Source organism: Buteo buteo, chromosome 7 (genome assembly GCF_964188355.1).
Source record: "Buteo buteo chromosome 7, bButBut1.hap1.1, whole genome shotgun sequence".
Lineage (NCBI taxonomy): Eukaryota > Metazoa > Chordata > Aves > Accipitriformes > Accipitridae > Buteo > Buteo buteo.
Window position 1 is genome coordinate 12,281,939 of NC_134177.1, and position 21,687 is coordinate 12,303,625.

Here is a 21,687-nt window from a genome sequence, read left to right on the forward strand (position 1 = left end):
TTAAACAGATTCTCCATTTTATTTCCAATAAAAATTTAGATCCTAGATGGATACAGCATCTGTAAAAGACAAGAATAGAATAATGTTAGAAATCCTGTTACTGGACTGTACTATTTTAAACAGAAGTTTTGCAGTTACAATTTAGATCATCGATCTCCTCAACTGCTATAAAAGCGATCCTCCCATTTACACAGAAGAGGTGCAAGCTAGTTCAGTGATTTGAAGCAGCACTTCACTGGTGCATACGCTCCCCCGGCAGTCAGCCCTCCTGCCCACTGACAGGAAGAGTCCTCACGGGTCTAGTTTCAGGATTTAACTGTAGCGCTCCTACTGTGCTTTTTCTAAGGCACAGAGAAAGACAGAAAGGAAGGATTGCATCCCCTCTGATACTCCTTTTGACAACATCGCTAGAAAGGTATTCCATCAAAACTCTGGGCAAGGGACCTAAAGGGACAGCCTCACTGAAGCCTTGTGGCTAAAACATCGACTGTGGAGCAAGGTCCTAGCAGACAGGTCAGGACTGTACACCCCTCAGTTAAAACGTTTGGGAGGTAGGAGAAAAAAAATCTGTCAATGGGTAGGAACTGGACTAGAAGGGTGCAAAAATACATGTACAAGATCCAGGGAAGAGAAATCAAGCGAGCTTTAGAATGGAGCTGAGGAAGAGTCCCAGAACTCGAAGAGCCTTTCCAGGCTGAGCAAGCATACAAACCCCTTGACAATGAGACAAACCCCCTCAGCACAAGAAGCCAGCCACAAAGCTCTCCTAGCTCCAAAAGGAGCACTTAAAGAGCCATGCTGAATACACAACCGCAACAGAACAAAACTATAGTTCAAGTTTTCCCTCATACTATGTGGGATTGAAAGGCACCCCAAAACTGCCAATAAATATCTTCTTGTGAAAATCCGCTTACCACCCGGATTCTGTGTCCAATGGCCTTGGCAGGAAGGTTGGAGCGGAACTTGGCACGAACCATGCCGCTGTTCCCATGGGCGCGAGTTACCTTCCCCCAAATCACTCGTGTCCTGTTGGGTTTGCCACCGGGGGTTACAGTGTTGCTGAGAAAAGAGAGGAAAAGAACTGCTGAGCACACCAGTCACAGCTCTGTACAGGACCCATCAGGGATGGGGCAGACAATGCAGCCTCTTTAAGGCACTTCTGTAACTTTATTCCTCAGTCATCTTTAATTGGACCACCTTCCACTTTTATTTACCTGTGAAATTTGCTAGGCCTGGGATTTTCACTATACCTTCCAAACAGGTAAGTATTGCAGCTTGTAATTTATCAGAAGCTCCACTGGGGAACTATTAACAAGTTACGAAGCTTAAAAATTTGGAAAACACTGATGCTAAGATGATCAAACTGAAAACTCAACAATTTAAACACCAAAGAATATGCAACATCTCACTTGTAAGATTTCTCCAGACACACCAAAGGCAGGAAAGGAAGAGATAGACTGCAAAAAATTGCCTTAGCAGAAAAGCCATAGGCCATCTTGGAAACGACGGTGGTCAAGTCAACAGTCTGATCAATTTTATTCAAGGCAATTCTGAACTCCCATATCTGAACCCGAACAGCTACACTCAAAGAAAAATTAAGTGGAAGGTAATAAGTAACTGTTCTTAAGGCCTCCACCAATGCCAGCACAGCAGAAGTGACAGTGCTCTGACAGGGGCACGCAAAAGCCAGGACACAAATTCCTCCAGGCTTCACAAAATAGTTCTGCTGTTTGAGTAACTCAATAGCTCAGAGTACTCAACACAAATTCACTTCAATTTATTCTATCCACCTTCAGTGTTTGCCAGTCTCAGGCAAAATTTGTTTCTCAACCCATTTACTCTCTTAACACATCATTTATAACAGTGAATGATTATTCCATGTAATTTCACAATTTGAATTAAGAACAACGTAGACCAATTAAAGCAAAAATAATCAAGGACTTTAAAAATGAAACAAACCAATGAAACTGGTCTACACAGTTCTCCATGGACATTCTATTGATAAATTGAGCCCAATTTATTTTTGTTCTAACAAAAGTTCTACGAACAGACTGCTCACATCCTGGCATTTGCAAAAGCTGATATAGGAGTTGGCCAATTTAGCATAACAATAAAAAGTGACTTACTTTTTAGCTTTGTATACATAGGCACACCTCTTGCCCAAGTAGAAGTCTGTCTCCTGACGGGCATAAACACCTTCAATTTTCAGAAGGGCAGTGTGCTCCCGCTGGTTTCGGAGGCCACGTTTGTAGCCAGCAAAAATGGCCTTGCACCACAGCCTAAAGGCATTGAAAACATTTACAAATCATAATTCACTCCAAGTATCAAACGTAAAAACAAAACATGTGCTGTTTCAGCAGAAACTATTTCCACAGCAGTAGAAATTTAATTAAGAAAATCCCCACTGCTTTCACTTTTACAGATTACTGCAAATCCTTATGTTCAGTCAACAGAGGAAAGCTAAGTAACTGGGACATCAAGTATTTATGAAAGCTTTGTATCTCTCTGCTTGTTATAAACTTCTGGCACTACAGACTTCATACTAAACCCAAAGTGCTTCAACATTAGTGGGTGTTATGTTTTCAAATGTCTACAAACACTCTGGGATGAGTAAACATTACTTTTTTTTCTATATACCACAAACTGAGCCTCCTGTGTTGCAGTAACTGCAATAGGAGAAAATATTAACTGCTGCTAATTTGTAGCCTCAAAGGAATTAACTGCAGTCTACAAGGACAGCCAGAGAGACAGCTCCACATACACTGGGAAAGTGACATTAGACAAACTCCTCAACAATTCTTCGCGAGAAAGACCTGTCTGTACTACGCAGGTAAAACAATTATAAGGCTCATTCCATACATCATGTACACATCATGACTGTCTCAGCCGCATCCAGCAACTGTCCCATAATACAGCAATATTAAACTAAGCTGTCCAGTTCTACCTTCCACATGTGCATAACAGAAGATAAACTCCACAGATAAATATTAAGACAAAAAGCTGTGATTCAGATTCAATCCCTCTACCATTTACAAACTCAATCCCTGTATCTGTAAGAAAACTCGATGGCACAGTAGCTCTCTTACTCAAGGAAACAATAAGTCAAAGTCTCTAATGTACACTGACGGTTCACAAACACCGTGCTAACAAAAACACCTCTAACAGCCCGCATCTATTGACAGGTCGGGGAAAGCGTGGCACACCATATGAACAGCTACAACCAGCTTAAGGCAGAGACTTCAGAATAGGGACACACAACTGTGGGCGTTTAACAGAGAACCCAGCAGGACATTGGGTAAAGGAGCTGTGCTGGAAAATGAGAGCAGCCACAGGAAAACTGATCACTGTCCACAGCTTTAACAACACACTCTCAGAAATGCTCAGTTTGCAAGAGGACTTGTCAAAAGTTCAGTGGAACAACAAACCGAGAGCCATCTCGTGGCAGGTCACTCACCTCCCAGTCATGGTGTCCACCTGAAGCCCTGGTCCCAGCAGGCCTAGAAACGACACACAAGCCATGAGCCTCCCAGGCCGGCAGCAGTGCCCAGCCGAGCGAGCGGGAGCTGCCGCAGGCCCTGTCCGGCGGGGGGCCACCCGCAGCAAGGCGAAGAGGGCACTAGGGCCGCCAGCCTCCCGCCGACCGGCTCCGCCTCACGGGGGAGGAAAGGGGACCCCTCCGCTTCCCCACAGAACGGAACGCTCCAGGCACCTCGGCCCCCCATCAGCTGCGGGCCCCAACGGGCGGCCGGGACCATCCGCCGCACATCGGCGCCATCCCACCCTCTACCCGCTCCGCACGGCGCCAGCCACAACGCCCCGGGAGCCCCGCACCCGCCGACGGTCCCACGGCAGGGGAAACTTCCTCCCCCGCCCTCCGCGCCGCCGCCCCCCAACTCACCCCCACGGCCGCGAACCAAGATGGCGGCGAAAGGGAGAGCCCGCGCGCTGCCTTCCGGGAAATGGGCCGGGAAGGACCCCGCCGCCGGCGGCCTCCGGCACCGCCTGAGCGGGCAAAACCGAGGCGGCCCCGGCGGGGTGGGTACATCGGCCCCCAGCGCCGTCCCTCTCCCCGTCCCCCGCGTCCCCTTTCTCCTCCGGCTGGCGATCCGGGGAGGTGGCGGGCCCAGCCCCGCCGTGCAGGCACTCGCTGGGGCAGCCCCACGAGGCCCCCGAAGCGTGCTGGTCGCCATGGAGACGGACGCCGCCACCGCCGCCGCGTCCCGGTGAGCGCCGCAGCGCCGGGGCCGGGCCGGGCCCCGCACCGGCAGCGGGCGGGCGGGCAGGGGGTGTCCGGCCCGGTACCGCCGGCCCAACAGCTGTGGACAGGGCCCTGCGGCCGTCCGGGGTGGGAGCGGGGGGGTAAATCCCGGCGCGGAGGTTGAGGGGAGGCCTGGTAGGGTGAGGGGGGGGGGCCGCAGCCCGACGGCGAGAACCGGCTACGGCGGTGGAAGAAGCCGAGGAGCCCTGCGAGGGGGCAGCGGGGAGGTGAGGGGCAGCGCCTGGCGCTTCTGGGGTGGCCAGGGCTCTGGGGCCCTCTTCTGATGGCTGCTCTCCAGGCCCTGCCTGCCTTCCTCCGTTCTCACCTTGAATTAGTGAATCATCTCAACATTTATTTTACTCCTGATATCGCCCTGGTGACAGAAAACACGTATTTCTATGCTCCAATCCCTGTAATGAAGTCTCACATTTCTGTGTTTTCCTAAGTAAGAATAGGTGGAAGCAGGTACTTAGCCATTTTCCCAAGTCAGGGACATTCACTCCCGATTTCTGTCACTTCCCTCACACAGCCAGAAATTCAGGTGCATTGACTTAGGAGCTTACTCCAATACGAAATGTGCCCTAGCCATCCAGACTTTCACTACAACTTTGTTCCTAAGTGTCTTAAGCTGTATTTGAACGTGTGCCCAGAGTGCTTTCATGAAAAATTGGATCTCAGGAGCAAAATCTACTGTCATCTTGTTACCAGCTAGGCTCGGAGAGATTGAACCTGGACTGAGGAATTAGATCCTGACCCAGGAGGAGAATTAAGTCTCTCTGTACTTTGCTGGGCCAGGGTAGAAGCACTCAATGCCCTGTAAGCACATATAAGCAGAGGTTCTTCTTAGAGAGATGAAATTGTTAGGAAGTAGGAGCAGAGAAGGGAATATTATGAATTCTCCAAATTATTGTTGGCTTCTACTTTAAGGAAGAGGTAGAAAGCAAAGCAACCCTCAGTAATCTACCCAGTTAACAGTATCAAATGTGCACTAGGAACCTCTGCTCGGAGAAAGGACACAACTTTGAGGAGAATAAACTATCTGTCAAAACACCCTGTTTTCTGGCAGTAGAGATGCCACAGCCAATGAATGCTCCCTAAATCTTATCTTTTCCGGTTCCATACAGATTTAGTCCCATATTGGACGTACAACTAAAAGTAGCACCATGTCTTTCATTCCTGCACTTGGTTCTCATGGGTTCTCATCAGTACAGCCTCAGAGCGCAGGAGCAGAAGGTCTTTATCTTACAGTCAGGATGAAACCTAAATTGCATCTCTAAGCCAAAACCAAGGTTACTTCAGCTTTTCAAGGTTTCTTTTCTTTTTTTTTTTTCTTTCCTCCAAATGAGCAACTTAGATTCTAACATTTGTAGTGGTAAGCAGAGTTTTTAAGGCCACAACTATTTTGCTTGCCTAAGAGACATTTTTGGTAAAAACTAAGGTATTTCTGATTTATGGCCCAGCTGCTGCCACTGTGGATATTTAAGAAGCTCTTTTGCCAATCATTTGCAAAACAGAGCTAAAGGAGATGTGACATTCTCAGCTTTGAATTTTCTCACTGGAATTCATCGGTATCTCCTTAACTGACTAAAAGGAATGCTTGCAAAAAATGCTGCTTTTGAAGCCATTTTAGTTTATCAGGCAGAAGGATGGGAGAAATGTGCATCCAAGACTCTCACACAGCAGAGGGAGTTGCAATCCCCAAAGGAACAGGAGGCCAGACCTTTTATACAGTTGTTTTAAAAATTATTTCTTGATATGTTTTTCTTTCCCTTTAGATCAGCAGGGAAAGAATGTCAACCTAAACTCTTGGGGGAAGCTGAATCCTTCACATAGCTCTTTTTTTTATTATTAATAGAGTTTAATGAAGGAGTTCAGCAAAGCACAGTGGTTAAGGTTGATGCCAATGGCTGCATCAGGATGGTCTGTGGGCACTACGTTAACACTAAAATCCAGGGAGAGTGGATCACTATTTGTAGTATTTCTTAATGCCCCAGACAGCGGTTTCCTTCTCACTTCCACGTCAATGTAAGCCCAGAGCATACTGGCTTGGCACATGCATCTGCTGAGTGAGCATATGGTTATAAGAGGAGATATATAGGAGGAGCAAACCAGCAGGCTTTAGAGAAACATTCCAGTTGTGAGCTTTCTTAACGCACATTAATATCTTGAGTTAATTCTCTCCTGGACAGAAGCTGCTGATGGGATAGAGGAAAAGCTATTGCATCCTCCTTTGTTTCCAAATAAGTCACTTTTTCCTATGAGAGCTGCAAGTGTTATTTCTTCTTTCAAGAATGCTGTCGTAATCATCTGTCTCAGCTATCTCACAACAAATCTTTTTTCACTGCATTTTTTGCGTTAGGACTCCACATGTAATAGATTATTCTTATGTTGTTTAGACTCAAAACATGGATCATAGATTTCTTAAAAGGATAAATATGAGTAAAACATTTAAAAATTATTTTATTAGTGTCTGTTGACTGGAAAGAGACATTGTCTGACTTTCTCTATGTAAAAATATTTAATTCATGCATCTCCACTTCCATCATTGATTCCAGGGTTGAAAAGAAAGGAAAAGTGATGGGTTTAGTTCATTATACAGATTATTAGCTATTTATTTGTTAATGATAACAGATTCCTGTCTCAAGCTGCAGCATATTTTTTATAATTAAGAGAAAAGAGAGAAAAAATCTCAGAAGCAAAGGGAGGAAATCAGCTCCTTCTTAGTCATAGGTGACCATCAAAAGCCCTGAACAGTGGGATTAATTAGGTAAGTCAGTATAAATAGTACAAGTAAGATAGTAAACATATTGATAATATTCAGAATCACTCCCTTGCTGTTATCTTTTCCTGCCATGATTTAAGCAAGCTTCTTGAAATAATTCAGGGTGCCTCTACCATTATCTTGTCTGAAAGGCTGTTCCATATCTTCATCCATCCCGAAGTTAGAAACCTTATCATAATTGCCTGGCTTAGGGGAAATTACACTCCTTTGACCCTGGACCAGCATTATCCTTTAACTTAAATAGCTCTGTCTCTCCCTGCTATCTACTCTTCATATGTATTTACAGAGAGTAATCACAGTCCTCAATTCTTTTAACCTCTCATAAAACAGAACTTCTATTCCCATGATCATGCCTCTAGTCGTCTTCTGTACCTGTGCCTGTTTCTTAACACAAACAACTAGAAACATGCACCATGTCTTATCTGAGGTTTTCTGATGCCTTATGCAGCGGCACTAATACTTCTTTATATCTGCTGAAAATACCGGTCCTGCTACATCCTAGCACTTTGCATTATTAATGGTTCATAACATTGGAGTCATGCCACCTCTGAACCCTCTCTTCCACCCTGTGCTTCTGACCTCATAGCAGAAATTCTTGTGAAAATCCTTAATGCAAGACTGTGCACCTGGTAGTCTTGCATTCTGAGATATTATTCAGTTAATTGAAGAAAAGGGTCTAGGCTGAAAGGAGCAATATTCCACTTTCATTGACTATACATGTAGCTGTCATGAAAAAGACTGACTGCCACTTGCACACTGGGCTTTCTAGTTGTAGTCTTATGCACAAGGAGAGGCGAGTCTCTCCTGTTGCAAAGGAAAGTACATTTCAATACATGTTGTGTTAAATGACTTTTACTGCAAGAGACAGGGACATCAAGAAGCAAATACATAAAATCTAAGTTATTTTTGAAAGTGGCCCATTTTTTCTGCCCAAGTGAAATTCATTTCATGTTCCAACTGTAAATTACTATATTTTCTTCAAGAAAACAACAAAAAAGGGCAAGGACAAATGGCAACAGTTTCAGAGAGGTTATGGTAAGTGTGTATTTCTTTAAACACTTATAAAGTTGCATATGAAAAATCACAGATTTACAGTGATCAAGAGCATAACTGCACCTAAACCTCTTTAATTTTCATAGAATGTGGCCGTGTCTTATCCTGTTAATCATGCTACCAGGCATTGTCTGATGTATTTCCTTGGCATGCTTACAGATTCAACTGTTATATTCTGCAGACATAGAATATGTTTATTCAAGGGTTTTACAGATGGCATGAATCCAGTTGTAGGTATAGCAGCCAAATTAAGATTTTGTTAGTGGATGTTGATGCTTCCATTGCAATGACATTCAGGATCTCAGTCATGTCAGACTCCAGTTGTGCTAGGTGTTATACAAGAAATATCTGTTTTGTGAGTGTAGGGTTTGGAGGGATTGTCTAATGGCTTACCAAAACATTAAAAATCTCAGAGAATTTATCCATTGTTATGCAGGTGTTTTCTTACGCATTTTTCTAAATGGACCAATTTCACTTGGATTAATAGTGAATGTCCACCATTCCCTAGATGAACTTTCACAATATTCTATCTGGCAGCAAGGCAGAGATGCTTAAGTGTACATCAGAGCAGTTTCTTATTTGAAATGCAATTTAAAATAAACCAACATAGAACGTCAAAGATAGTTTACTTAGCCCAGATATTGGTTCTTGCTTGACTTTCAACATCTTAAGGTGGTAACAATTCCTGCTGAGGGGATTGGGATTGTAAAAATGTTAAGGCTACACAGTAATAACAAGGAATGTTTAGAGCCTGAAGGGTCACCATCTGAGATTTTATGAGACATGTGGATTTATTGTTTTCCCTTTTAAAAAGGCACTTTCATTCCATTGTTTTGCAAAACCGAAGTCCATCATGAAACACTGCTCTCCCTTGAACTGAATGGTGAGGCCACCTCACCCAGTTTGTGCCTTCCATATCCTTTTCCTTCTCAGCTTATCTACCCAGATCTAGTGTAGGAAGGACCAGGACCTACTTTGTTTTGTGAAAGCTAAACATTCCCACTGTCCCTGAATGCAGCCATTAGCAGAGCATGGCTCCTCTTATAAACAGTGTATGAAAGGCTATAAACAAAGCTAGGGAAATATATGGAAGGCTGCAAATAAGGCTATTTCAGGTCTACCTTTAGTTTAAACTGCTGTTACTAACACCATACTGTCTTTCTTATTGGTATCTTTTGTCTTTGTTCCTCATAGCAAGAGCACAGAGACTAAAGAAATGGAAAAATTCACTCATCTGGAAGCTCTGCTGTTTACTGCTGTGCTGGAGAACTGTGTTGATCAGCTCTCAATTCTCGGATATATCATGCCGGTTTCATATGAGGGCAAGACAGACATCAGCCATGTATGTGCCTCTATCCTTGCTCTTCAAAGAAATCTCTCTTGGTTTTCTTCTTGTCTTGGTTTTATGTCTTCTAGTAGCATTTTTTAAAAATCAATTCAGGTATTTTTTCTGCAAAGTGCTCCATGACCCTTGGGTGAAAAAACACAATAAAAATGCATGGATGATCAAGTTTAATATTTATACTGCAGCATCACTGAAAAGCCTTTGTCAAGTCTTTGTGCAAAGAACCCTACTGACCCAAGGTGAGGTTCCCAGGCTTATAATTTTAAAATTGTGGTGTTTCAATGACAAGCAAGGGATTAGGGAAAAGGAAACAAACATGTCTAGGTTCTTATACAGATATGCAGTTATTTTAAAAATGCAGAAGAATAGGACATTCAAAAACACTCAAACACAGGGTATTTCTGTCCCTCTTTAAGTCTATGCTAAAGTTCCTTTAGTCCCCATAGACAATGAATTAAGAAAGATTCCACCTCAAAATATATTAGTAACTACCCATTATCAGTGACCATTATTAATTAGTTGATTTCTAATAGGCATCATAACTAAGAGAGTTTGGGAAGAGATATCAAGAACAGAGAAGAAATCCTAATGCTCAGGCAGAGGTTTGTTCCTGTGGAGGAAGGTGTGATATTTCTGGTAGCTGACAGACATATGAAAATTTACCCTGAGGCGTAAATGGTTCTGATTTCTGTTGTCATATATTTTAAATGACATAGCAGGCTGTTTCCAGTTTAAGCAGGTTTGAAACTCTTTTTAAAGAAGAACTTAAAAAAGAAAAAAGTGTGTGACCAGGATGAAAATAAAAACCGGGATCCAAGTTTTCAGATCTAATGCTGTTCACTCTGTCTAATGTACCACTTAAGAAAGCAACAGGAAGGTAAATCAATATGTTGTTTTCTACATGTTTCCTTTCCATACTACCTTCTTTTCAAAAAATCCGTTGCAAAGCAGCAGAAGCTGGTATTAATTTCAGGGCGTGAACGATGCTTAGACTGTGCAATAGAGGGCACTCCTCCCCTTAAAAGAGTTCTGTGAGCCAGCCTCGCCTGTTTCCAGAGGATGCTTCTCCTTCACAGAGCTGGGTGGGAAACCTCTTATGTGCCAGCAGCAAAAACACAGAGAAAAAACATATCTCTAGGACAGTAGGAGTTGTTCTTCAGACACACAGACTCAGGTTGATAGACCTACTAAAGGTGCACTTAAATTATAGGGAAAACACCTTAGCTTTTCTCTTCAATCACAGATGCTCATTTTTACCAAGTCACTTCTTAAACCACAATTTTCTCACAGATTATAAACCCTACTTGTGTTCTTAAAGATGCCAAAACAAATCGAGAAGGAGAGAATTTAGAACCAAGAAAATGGCTTAGGGAAGCTACTTGCTAACTTTGGTGCTCTGTAATTTGCTACTCCTCCCCGTTTCTCAGTTTACATTTGGCTGTTATTGTATTTGTAGAGGACCTGTATTTGCAAAGCACCCTGAAGCTCTGTCAGTCAAACAAATCAATGACATTTTCAAAGACTGACATCTAAATTTCAGTTGATGACATTTTTGAGAGGATTAATCACAGTGTTGGCCAGCACCTCATTGATTTTCCAAATCGGGGACTCTTGTACATTGCATCATGCAGTTCATCCCCCAGAGTGAGGCAGCCTTTCTATTTGATGAATTTTCAGCAAAAGATAAACAGCTAGGAGACTACACAGATGGTAACACATGCAGTTTACAAACTCCTTGCTCTTACATAGTTATTTGGTAATTATTAGTGTGTAAGTCCCTACTGTTTACAGACAATCCAGTTATAGCCTGTCTTGAACTTTCCCAGACATTAAAAAACATCTATTAGAACATTCATAAAATCTACATGATATGAAAGCAGTTCGTTTGCCAAAATTAGTTCTTTCTGAAGTATAGCCATCACCAGCAAACTATTTAAACCCTTTTTTTTTCTAATTAACTATGTAATTTTCATTGGTCTGTGTATACTTTGCATGTGATTCATTTAATGTAAATTTAACTGTCCAAAAATTAAGCAAGTAGTCACCTGAACTGCTTCTGTAGTCAGTGGTGAGTCAGGCACTGCCAGAGGCTGATTCATAACATCCAGAGATGTCCAAGACACTCAGAACGAAGCAGCCCCTTGCAGTGCCCTGCACACTGCCCTTATGGACGATGGCAGCATCACAGACCACTAATGGAGCTTTGCTTGACAAGTAACTTCTTGGAAGTACTACTGGCATACACAGTTGCTGCCCTGACCGCTTGTTTTTTACTCTGCCCTCTGTGCTGTGTTGGCACAAATGTGTGTGTGGTTGTGGAGCGATCTGAACTGAGAACTGGTGCTGCTAAAAATAAACATTTTTTTTTCCTTTTTGCTGGAAAATATTTCAGCTCAGTGACTTCTCTAATCCATTTCCCCAACCAGCCAGGGTGGGGAGTAGGCAGCTACAGACTAGGATGGGGCTGGCAGTGACTGCGTTAGCTGGCTTCAGCTGTACGGCTATTATGTGTTCAGCCATAGAGATGCTAGTAGGCTGGCAAGAAAATTTTCTCTTTTCATGTCCCAGTGTATACACCTGCATTCTTACCCATAGCACATAAAGCAGAGAAATTCCTAGAAGCAAGGCCTCAGCTGATTTTGTAGTGTGCTTTTGCTTTTCTGGGGATTTTTCTTTTTTAATAAAATTGTACACAGCCACAAGATACCTTTCCATGTAGAAGAGAGCTGCCAATATTTTGAATTTCTTCTTTGAATTGATGTTATACTTCCTCCATTGTCACTCTCTCAAAAAAAACAGCTAAGCAGATAGCCGATGTCTATCACTTTTATTTCCACACATCTCAGCTCTTGTAATATTGTAGAGAAAGGTTGTGGTGACAGGCAGTGGGAAATGGCTATGATGGAGAGAAGACGGAGGGGAAACAGGCTAACAGTCTTCCAGTACATAAAAGCTGCTGCAAAGAAGGATGGAATGATTTGTTCTCCATGCGTATGGAGACTAGGACAAGAAGCCAGGGGCTCAACTGCAGCTGAGGAGAAAAAAACCTTCTCATGGTAAAGATCGTTGTGATGTGTTGGCACTGGCAGGAGGGTGCATAGTGTCCATTGCTGGAGGTCATTAAGAACATGTCAGGAATGGCACAGTCTGAACCATCATCTCTTGGGGCAGATGAATTCACCTTTTGAGGCCTTTTCTACTTCTGTCACTTTAGGACTTTTGATCCCATGAACTTTAGTAAGCCTACATTGTAGATAACCAAGATAATGTAACATACACTACCAACTGCTCTTAGTATAGCTTAATTCTAGTTTATTATTAATTTTCCTTCCTTTCACATAATGTTGCAGAGGGTTTATTTCTACTGCCTAATGTGCAAGCAGGTCTCTCTTACTCCCTTTTAGACTGGCATCCACGAAATGACAGAAATCATAGAGACCCAGAAGGACCTGGACATTAACTACCAAGAGCTTATGTCAGCAAGGCAAGGGAGTGGGGAAACAGTTACCTCCATGTCTCTGCAAAGCATCAAACACAAGCAGCAGCTGGGGAAAACTGAAGATCTAAAAAGTACCCATCATCTTTCCAACAGGGCCATGAAACACAGTGCTCTGTCTGTAGAGCATCTCAGGAAAATTCAGGCTGACAGGTGAGTGAAGCACAAATATGATGGCTATGGGGGATGCTCAGAGCTGTAAAGTTCTCAGTCTATCTCCTGAAAGCAAAAATACAGGCTTCCCGCTCTCCCACTGTTGGTGTACCTCACTCTTGGTCTGGAAGCAATATCTCTAAGGAGCACAGTGGGGTCTAGCTTCATAGGCCATTTAATTCTGGCCTTTGCTTGCCTCTGGATGCCAAGTAATGACAATCAGTTTATTTTGAATGGAGTTGTGAAATGTTACTCAGTTGATAATGGTTGCTAGGGTGGAATTCATGCCAAGATCTAGCCAGTGCTGATGTTCTGGTATTTGGAGTCAGCTTCCCCTAGCAGATACATACAGGCAAAGCAGGATCTGAGCATTGCCTCGTGAACTTGGTTATTCTGCAGGGCATGCAGAGCCTCTATGGCAGCTACAGCCATTCTCCTTTATAGAACAGATAATGTGTATAAAGACCAAAGAGTTCCTTTCTTTTTTAAAATAAATTTTATTCCTGCACCTAATCAAGTGACTTGATTTGCAGAGATACTAACAGCCTTCGGTTTAAGAGACAGATTGGGGAACTGAGCATTCAGTGCTCATTTTTCTGCATCCTGGCTTCTGTCCTTTTATGGTTATTTCAACAAAGGGCTTAAAGATCCTAACACAAATGAGGAAAATGCAGCTAAAATATAAATACCATAGGTACCATGAAATTCAATAAACTGGGCAAGCCCATGTATTTGTTAAGATCCGCTCAGAGCTGTACTGGGATATTTTGGCACCCAGATATCCCTCCATAGACACGCTTGTCTGCATCCTCATGTCTCATTGTCCAAGATCTACCTAGCTGTCATCACTACTGCAGGCCAGCAGCCTTCTTCCTGATGGCAGCACAGTCTGGCACAGCATGGATATGTTTGTGCCTCTTTGCTATTTCCTAGAGTAGCATTCAGGGCAGCATTTTAAAATTATAAACTTCAACCAACTCCTAATATAGAGTTCTCCAGATGTATGAGAAGCAGGTACCATGGGAGAAGCACTCCTGGGTTTGATAGATGTAGGAACAGAAATGGGATCTTATATTTCCTTACCTTTTTAGCTATAAACAATACTGAATAAAGGTGCCAGACACTGTAGTACCAGCACCTGTAAATTACTGTTGTGTTCTTTTTCTTCCTGGCAGGCAGTATGCAAGTGATGTAATTACAGTCACTATGAGAAAGATGCAGGAATTGGGAACATTTAATAGCCTAACAGAAGCTAATGAGAGAGAGAAGGCAAAAAAGAGCAAGTTTCATGACTTCCTCCTCAGGTCAGTGTTGTGTTCAGTACTTTCCTGCTTAACTGCTCAAAGCCGAAGTCCATTCCCCCTCAGTACATGCTAAAAAGGAAAATATAAAAACTCCTAAGATACAGAAAGGATTCTGCTTTTTCAACTTGAATTATTCTCTCTGCTTTACAAATTGCAAGTTCCCTTTCAGAAAGAAATAACTGATGGTTCTGATACAGACCTGAGCTAGGAATTGCCTGAGCTTTCACCACAGTGGACACCAGTGTCTGCATTAACACAAATGCTGCTCCATATCAATGAAAACATAATGTGATGTAGGAACTCTCTGATCTTTAACTCCTTGTCCCCAGTGAAAGCCAGAGCAGCAGAGAATCTGTTCAAATCAGGGCCAGCAACATATGGTCTTTAGGTTATGTGATGCCCAGGAGGATCTGCTCTGACCCATATGCTAACATGCTCCCTTTTCCCAGGAGCAGCAAGGGGCTAGCACAGATGGTGACAGAGGCAGTTGTCTTATTTAAGGCTAATCCACCAGCCACTGCATTATAGATCCTCTTCTGTCTCAAATCTGATAGGGTACGGATTTGTTATAATCTCAACTCAAACTGGTGATTCCTTAGCTTAAACTTCTGTGCACTAGAGGTTTGGAGTTTTTTTTAGCACAGGAAGCTCTGGTTCAATCCCCAGCCTATCAGAGAGAATAGCAGTCATCAGAGAAGTATTTGACCATATTAAAGCTACTTTGTGTTGTGTAGCAGCTCAGGCCCATCATTTAGAGTAGACAGCAAAGCTGCTGTAGGTCATGATTTGTCATGAGTCCAACCTACTGGAACAACCCTGGTGGTGGCTCAGTGATCTGCCTCCAGTGCAAGTCCCCAGCTTCCAGTGAAATGTGTGATTTGAAGCATGAAACCTGTTTATCCATGGAAGGGACAGAAAGCAAAATGAAAGCAGCAATTTCTTGTGGAATAACTATGCAATACTGGAAAGTGGAAAGGAGCAGACAAATTATAATCAGAAAGGACATAATCTGTTTTTTTTTCCATTCTATCAATCATATCTAGCCACTATGTTGTCTGTTCTACTATACATTATTTTCATGGAATGAACTTGGTCTGTCTTTCAATATAATGTATACTTGTCTGGGTTTGTATCAATATACTAGTCTGAAAGCAGTCTGCAGTAAAACTGGAACTCCTTATCAGGAGCTTTTGTTTATCACAGTCACCCAGCTAAAGACTCTGAAAATCAAATGCATGTTTGATTGTAAGGTTGGGATAGGAAATGAAGTCTCAGGTACCAACTCTAGTATTTACTGGCTTTAAATCAAATCATAAGCATAAAAGCTTAGAAAAACACTCAGAGTGAAATAAGATAATAGTAAGACCTAGAACATTACTGCATCTGTTTTGTTTTAAACAGGTAAACAGCGCTGTAGCTTTTGGCCTTCACTCATACCCCTTTATGGATCTCAGAATCTGAGACAGTGTTTTTTGAAAGATCTTAAGTCCAATATGAAAAAAACATGTTCCATACATATAATGAAACTTACACAATTTGGCACTCTCTGCTGACTAGGCATGCTTCTGCACAGAAACAAGGAGATTTTTGCCTGAAATGCAGAAACTGGCACTCAATCATAGCCTTCTTCCCTCTCTGCTATACGAATCACATCATCCTTTTTCGTTCATTCTCACTTTCATTCCCATTCTCTTTGCTTAGTGTGTGCACCTCTTCTTTTGGGATTAATTTACCAAGTCACTAGCTTTGGCGAGGAGTCTCTCTTCCTGACTTGCAAATGTGCTGCCTCCCTTGAGGCTCAGAGTGAAGTGCTATTCAGCCCCAGGAAGGGGCTTGTCTTCTGCTGTTCTGCACAAGCAGGCCAAGATTTTGTTTGCACTTCTTTTAGTTCAGTTGTTACAGACTCGTTAAGTGAGCAGGGCAAGTGGGGCAGTGCTCAGCTAGCACTGTATCAGGAGACAGGAAGTTCTCCTTTAGGTAAACAGCTCTTGTCTTTTTTGGTATATTCAGGTGATTGTATTTTCCCATTTTTCTTCAGGGAGGAGGAAGGAAAGAAGGAGATAAAGTCACTTGAGAAACAGCTGCAAGATGTCAAGAAAGAAACAGAAATAGAACTTCAGGTGAGATCACTTAACACTGGGCAGCATGCCAGCAGGGAAACTCGTTAGCAAGCTCACCTCTGCTGCCCAGGAACTAGCACTCAGATGAGAGGATGTGTGGCATATATAATGATCCATCATTTAGGAATATAGAAGCAGAATAATTGCAATAAAAATTTGTATTCTGAATAAGCCTGCTAATGACTTTAGGAGCAGTGTCCAATGGTTTTCAAATGGGAGCTCAAAATGCTTATAATCATGAGACTATGATCAAATTAGAGTACCCCCAAAACACTGCTGGGAGTGGCAAAGCACAGACATCTGCGATCAGTAAGAAAGAGGTTATCAGCAGATAGCAGTATTTAAGGTTCTGTCTTACTTGTGCAGACGTGACACCTGGCACAGAAGAAAGTGTGATGACGAGGGAGTGAGAAAGATAGACACCTGGCAGAAGGGCATGTCATTTTTCTACCAACAATTTTGTGTGGGGAAAATGTCATTATTTTAATCTATTTTTCTAGGCTTCCAGATATTAGAAAATCCCAAACATGGGAGTCCTACACAAGGGCAGATCAATGTTACTGCACGTACGGTGTCAACTTGATCTTTCTGGAAAGCTTCAGGCCTTCTGTCTGCAGCACGCAAATGGTGTGTGCATGCACAGTAAATATGGGGCATTCTGGAAATGTCAGACTTGCTACACAAGTGCAGATCAATTGAGTGGCATATCGCTGGTCACTTTGATGTTCAGCAGACAGCTCAGACTTGATGCTCATGCATGCTTTAGAGCAAAAGCACACGCAGTTCTGTGCAGAAACATGGAAAGGTAGCCTAGCCCTGCTGAGGCAGGAGGGAGTGTGTGACAGAAAACAAGTGAAAGGCAGGCAGGTTCAGAGCTATACAAGGACTGGAAGAAGGAACAAGAATCTGATGCTTGGTTCAGTACTGGGCAAGAGGACAGCAAGTGCATCTGAGGAAAGAATTGGTATCACTGAATTTTGTCTTTGGACAAAAGTGTGGACAGTAATCAAGCCACAATATAGTTGGCTACAGAGGAATTTTAAGCCACTGACATGCTGGTGAAGTACAGTTTATAGAACATGAAAGTTTTGTGTTGGCAGCCTGGATGCATGTGCAGTGGAAAGTTTAATTGTAAATACAGGACGGTTGTAAGAACCTGAAGAATCTGTTGGCACTGGTAGTGTATGCAGCTATCTATAACTGACAAAACACCAGAACTCCAGGGGAGATACTGGAACAGCAGAGAAGAAAGCAGGAATGTACAAGATGGAAAAATTAATTTAGGTCAGTACTCATCTACTACCGGAGATGCCGGAAATGCATAACATACACTGGGAAGTGTAGCAAGGTGAAAAGTACACTGGAAAAAAACTGTGGACATAACAGAGAGGAGAAAGAAGAGGAATCACTGAAGGAAACGGAAAGTTAGCAAGTTAGGAGACAAACCAAGGAAGAGCAGTTGTGGGAACTAAAAGAAGAATGCAGGATAACCTTTTTTCCTACAGATTTGAACAGAACATCTAAATGATGTAGAGGTCAGAGCCAGGACTGAAAAGGGGAGCTGTATACCTCAATATATACTTACTTACTGCCACTGGTAATGGTATGGGAGCCTATTTCCAGGCCCTATGGGACAAGCCAAAAGTCCCTTGACATCTGTGTGGCAGTTAAACAAAATAAGCTGGATAGTTTGTCAGGCTCAGAGACTCTATGTCGTCCATTTGCTTCTCCACATTGTCTCTTCTCAGTCAGATTCTGAGGGCTCCTGGGAAGCTCCTGTTTTCCAACTCCCCAAGCTAGTGAATATGATGAGGTAGTTCTCCTTCTGTGTACTGCTCCTCAAACCTCACAGTGCCCATGCACACAATATACGTATCCAGTTCTGGTTTAATGCCTTCCCAGAGACTGGTGTATAGAGGGCTGTAATGATCCTGTCTCACACTAGCAATGTCCTGGCATTCTGCAGTCAGGCTGGGCACTTCTCTATGTCCTGCCCTGTACCTCTCCTACCTCTTGCAGTCATAAGAAGGTGTGTAGCTCCTGTGCTGAGAGGGTGCTCTTTGTGTTATTTCAGTACCTTCTGCTAATTCAGTTCCTGCTTTTTGCCTCATCAAGTGGGATCTGCACTCCTCTGGGATTTTGTTTTTATATTTCCAGCTTAAAAGTCCTTTTCTGGGCTTCCTTATAGTTTCAGCTTTGATAACAAATCAAAGACAAGACTACTTTCAAGTACTGCTTTCCTCCTGTGCCAAAAATAATGGTGTCTCACTGTGTCTCCCAAGGGAGAATAATTTCTATTCGCTTCGTATGGGATTTTCCCATAGGCAGTTTTACAGACACTTGCATGATTTGTCACCTTGCCAACTAATTAAAAACAAAAATACAGCTTGCTGATTTTGGAGTACTTTGAACAATAATAATGCAGAGACCTGTAGACAAAAGCCTACATGGTTGTCTCCGGTCTAGTGGATGAGAAAACAAAAGCGAGCAAATCTAACCATGGAACCAGAAAAACATGGTCTTTGCTTCACACATGTTGCCTATATGTATTTTCAGCCTTGCTACCTCTTAATGAGATGCTAATTAATGCTGTATTACCCTGCTTAGCTCATTTTTCTTTCTAATGGAACACAAATCAAATGCTAAATGTTCTTATTTATTTTGTTCTCTTTCCTCTTGGAAAGCACTGATGTCTCTAAAAGAGCTGAAATGATCAGTCTGGTTTTGCTCTCACCCCTCTGTGCAGGAGCATCACCAGTAGCTCTAGTCTGGCTGCAGGAGTTCTGTTTGCTGCTGCAGTGTTAATTTTCTAGCTTGTACAAAAATACTTACTTTCTCCAGTTTCCTGGACAAGTGATGGCAGTCTGTACAGATTTTGAAACAAGTTAATATCGTATAGGATTATATACTTTAACAGAAAAACTTAGGAAATGTAAACTTTATGTAAAAATTCCTGCATTGCTATTCACCCAAAGACTTTTTATGTCCTGTAGGTTTTGTGGTATACTCATGCCATACATGTGTGCAGGTCATGGTATAATTTTGTAACAAGCAGTAATATTGCAGGCTACCTACCAGACAGAAAACCAAGGCGTTGCACCACTGTACCAGTGAAAACAGGTCCGTAACTTTTATTCTATGTGGGCTCTCATAACACACCCAGCTCCACTGTATCAGTGCACCACTTGGTAGTGCTTTTAGTAGTGCAACTAAAATCTGTCATGTTTCTTCCCTTATCCTCTCCCAGGCGAACAAATGCATCAATGAAGTGTTCTGGGGGAATGTTTCAAACATACATACGCACCCACGGGTGCATGTTTCTACTGGAGAAATGCACCAAGTGATTACAGTAGAAAGCTCCTGGGTGACTTCATTCCACTGCTGGCAGAGCCCCAAAGCAGCTCAGCAGGACCCAGAGCTGGTGCACTAGATCCAAACCTGGCTCCAGAGGGAGAGGACTTTCAACAAGAGTGCTGCTGCCAACAGGTCTGCTCCCTCTGCCAGCAAACTGCCCCGCACACAGCTCGCTCCCGCAGTTGTTGGGATTGGAGGTGAACTAGCGGAGGGCTGCAGAAGCCGTTATGTCGAAGCTGGGTGACCTTCCAGGCCTGCTCTCCTTTCGGCTGAGGCATTTCTCGGGGGCGTGCAGCATGGGGATGTTCTGGCAGCTGGGACAGAGATGCGGGCTACAGCCTTATTGAAGTATCTGTAGGGCTGCACTTTGTGGTTTCAGGGGAAGCAAGTCCAGGCTGCAGCAGGTGTGTAGATCTAAGCATATCTTCAGGCTTTGCAAGCTGAGATAGCGCAGCTGCCAGTGGAAAGACTTGAGCTCATATGCACCCGGTGTGGAAGCAAGGAGGCAGGCAGCAGGGCGCTCTGCCGGCATGCTTGCTGCCTGCACGTAGCACAGCACCCGTTCCCCAGCCCCCTCCAAGTGCCTGCCAAATGGCGGGTGCTGGGTGTGCTGCTGGCGGCAGGGGGTTTATCCGACTGCTGGAGGAATTCCTCAGACTGTTTACTCCTGTTTGCTATTTTTGCAACCAGCTATATTTTAAGTGGTTGTAAATACTAATTGCTGTGGAAGAGCTGAGATATCTAGATGGCACTGGCAAGAGAGAGAAATCAAAGTAAATGAAAACACAGGACTGCGCATACCCTCTCCAGCTAAGCGCAGTTGCTTTTGCATCCAAACAGCATCTGTGGGGCAGACTCCTATGGCACCAGCTAACAGCAGCAGACAAGCCTCTGAGCTGATGTCTGCGAGCTGAGAGATCAGAGAAAATCAGCTTGTTTACCTGCTTGCGAAGCAGACTGGCTCTTGACAGCTATTTCCTGGGTTTTGATCTTGGTCTCTGCCAGTTTTGTGATAGTTTTGGACACATGAGGTATGATTTTGCATCTTTGGTTTGGCAGATTCAACGCTGAAGTCATCCCAAATAAGCAGCCCAGAGGTTTACTGCATTAACTATGAAAGCGCTCCGTGTCCTGGCTGAGACCTTCGCTATGATAAACCAGAATGAATAAATATTAACTCATTTTCCCAGTGCCTGTCCCTGAAGTTCAGGGAACAGCATACTCTACAGATGGTGCCCACAGCTTGTGGGCATTTAGTGCTGCGTTTACTACCTGCAACCTAATACCAAATGCACCCCAGTTCTGCAGCACCAGGTCCATCAGGTGGGCTGCAGTACCAGCCCACATGCCTGCAGCTGACTTTCCCTCTCCAAGCAAATGCATTGCTGTAAACCACCAGTGGGGTTTTGCATTTCACTTCCCGTCTGCTTTGGATTGTGTAACCAAGCCCCCAGACTCCCCACCTCTAACAACGATGTTTTACAACACCGCAGACCAAATCCAAACCACAAACATGCCATACAACAAAAAGCAAACAGAACAGATGGACCCCCATCCCAGCTGAGGCCTGGGGCGCTGGAATCAAAAGCACTGTTTCCTCTGCTTTACTAAAATATGAAAAAGAAAATAACCTGGTAAAGTGCTTATGCTCTGCCCCACCTGTCTAATACCTGAGTACTTTGTAACCTAGGCTGAACCCTTCTTTTCTGACCTGTTTGCAGATCCTTAGCAGACAGCAGTAACACACTGACATCAGCAGCACTTGGCTTTGCTGAGCCTCAGCACCACAAAAAATCGGTGTTTTTCATTAGCATCTCCCCAG

General features: G+C 43.4%; 3 protein-coding genes across 4 annotated transcripts in view; 1 reads left to right on the forward strand and 2 right to left on the reverse strand.

The window, feature by feature from the left end:
- Nucleotides 1-3,996, reverse strand: RPL35A (ribosomal protein L35a). Its single transcript, XM_075031583.1, has 5 exons — nucleotides 3,899-3,996; nucleotides 3,455-3,497; nucleotides 2,127-2,279; nucleotides 915-1,059; nucleotides 1-59 (listed from the first exon to the last, which is right to left on the reverse strand). The coding sequence occupies exons 2-5, from the start codon at nucleotides 3,463-3,465 to the stop codon at nucleotides 36-38; spliced, it is 333 nt and encodes a 110-aa protein (XP_074887684.1). The 5' UTR covers nucleotides 3,466-3,497; nucleotides 3,899-3,996; the 3' UTR covers nucleotides 1-35.
- The window catches only part of DRC9 (dynein regulatory complex subunit 9), a 24,090-nt gene continuing 6,321 nt past the window's right edge, over nucleotides 3,919-21,687 (forward strand). The window contains exons 1-5 of the mRNA XM_075031582.1: nucleotides 3,919-4,223; nucleotides 9,288-9,435; nucleotides 12,843-13,087; nucleotides 14,263-14,391; nucleotides 16,430-16,511. Coding sequence (XP_074887683.1) covers nucleotides 3,919-4,223; nucleotides 9,288-9,435; nucleotides 12,843-13,087; nucleotides 14,263-14,391; nucleotides 16,430-16,511 — 909 coding nt within the window. The remainder of the gene's footprint in view (nucleotides 4,224-9,287; nucleotides 9,436-12,842; nucleotides 13,088-14,262; nucleotides 14,392-16,429; nucleotides 16,512-21,687) is intronic.
- LRCH3 (leucine rich repeats and calponin homology domain containing 3) overlaps nucleotides 5,865-21,687 on the reverse strand; it is a 96,251-nt gene continuing 80,428 nt past the window's right edge. Inside the window, exon 24 of one of the 2 annotated variants that reach the window (XR_012650944.1) lies at nucleotides 5,865-9,563. The gene's annotated coding sequence lies outside the window, so the exon portion shown is untranslated. Of the gene's footprint in view, nucleotides 9,564-19,480; nucleotides 20,617-21,687 lie in introns of those variants that run through there. The other variant, XR_012650943.1, reaches the window with a different exon arrangement.

Coding starts and splice junctions, on each gene's coding strand:
- RPL35A (XM_075031583.1), bottom strand. Junction 1,060..2,126: donor TATGTATACAAAGCTAAAAA/GTAAGTCACTTT, acceptor CTCTTTTCTCAG/CAACACTGTAACCCCCGGTG. Junction 60..914: donor TTGGACACAGAATCCGGGTG/GTAAGCGGATTT, acceptor TGTCTTTTACAG/ATGCTGTATCCATCTAGGAT.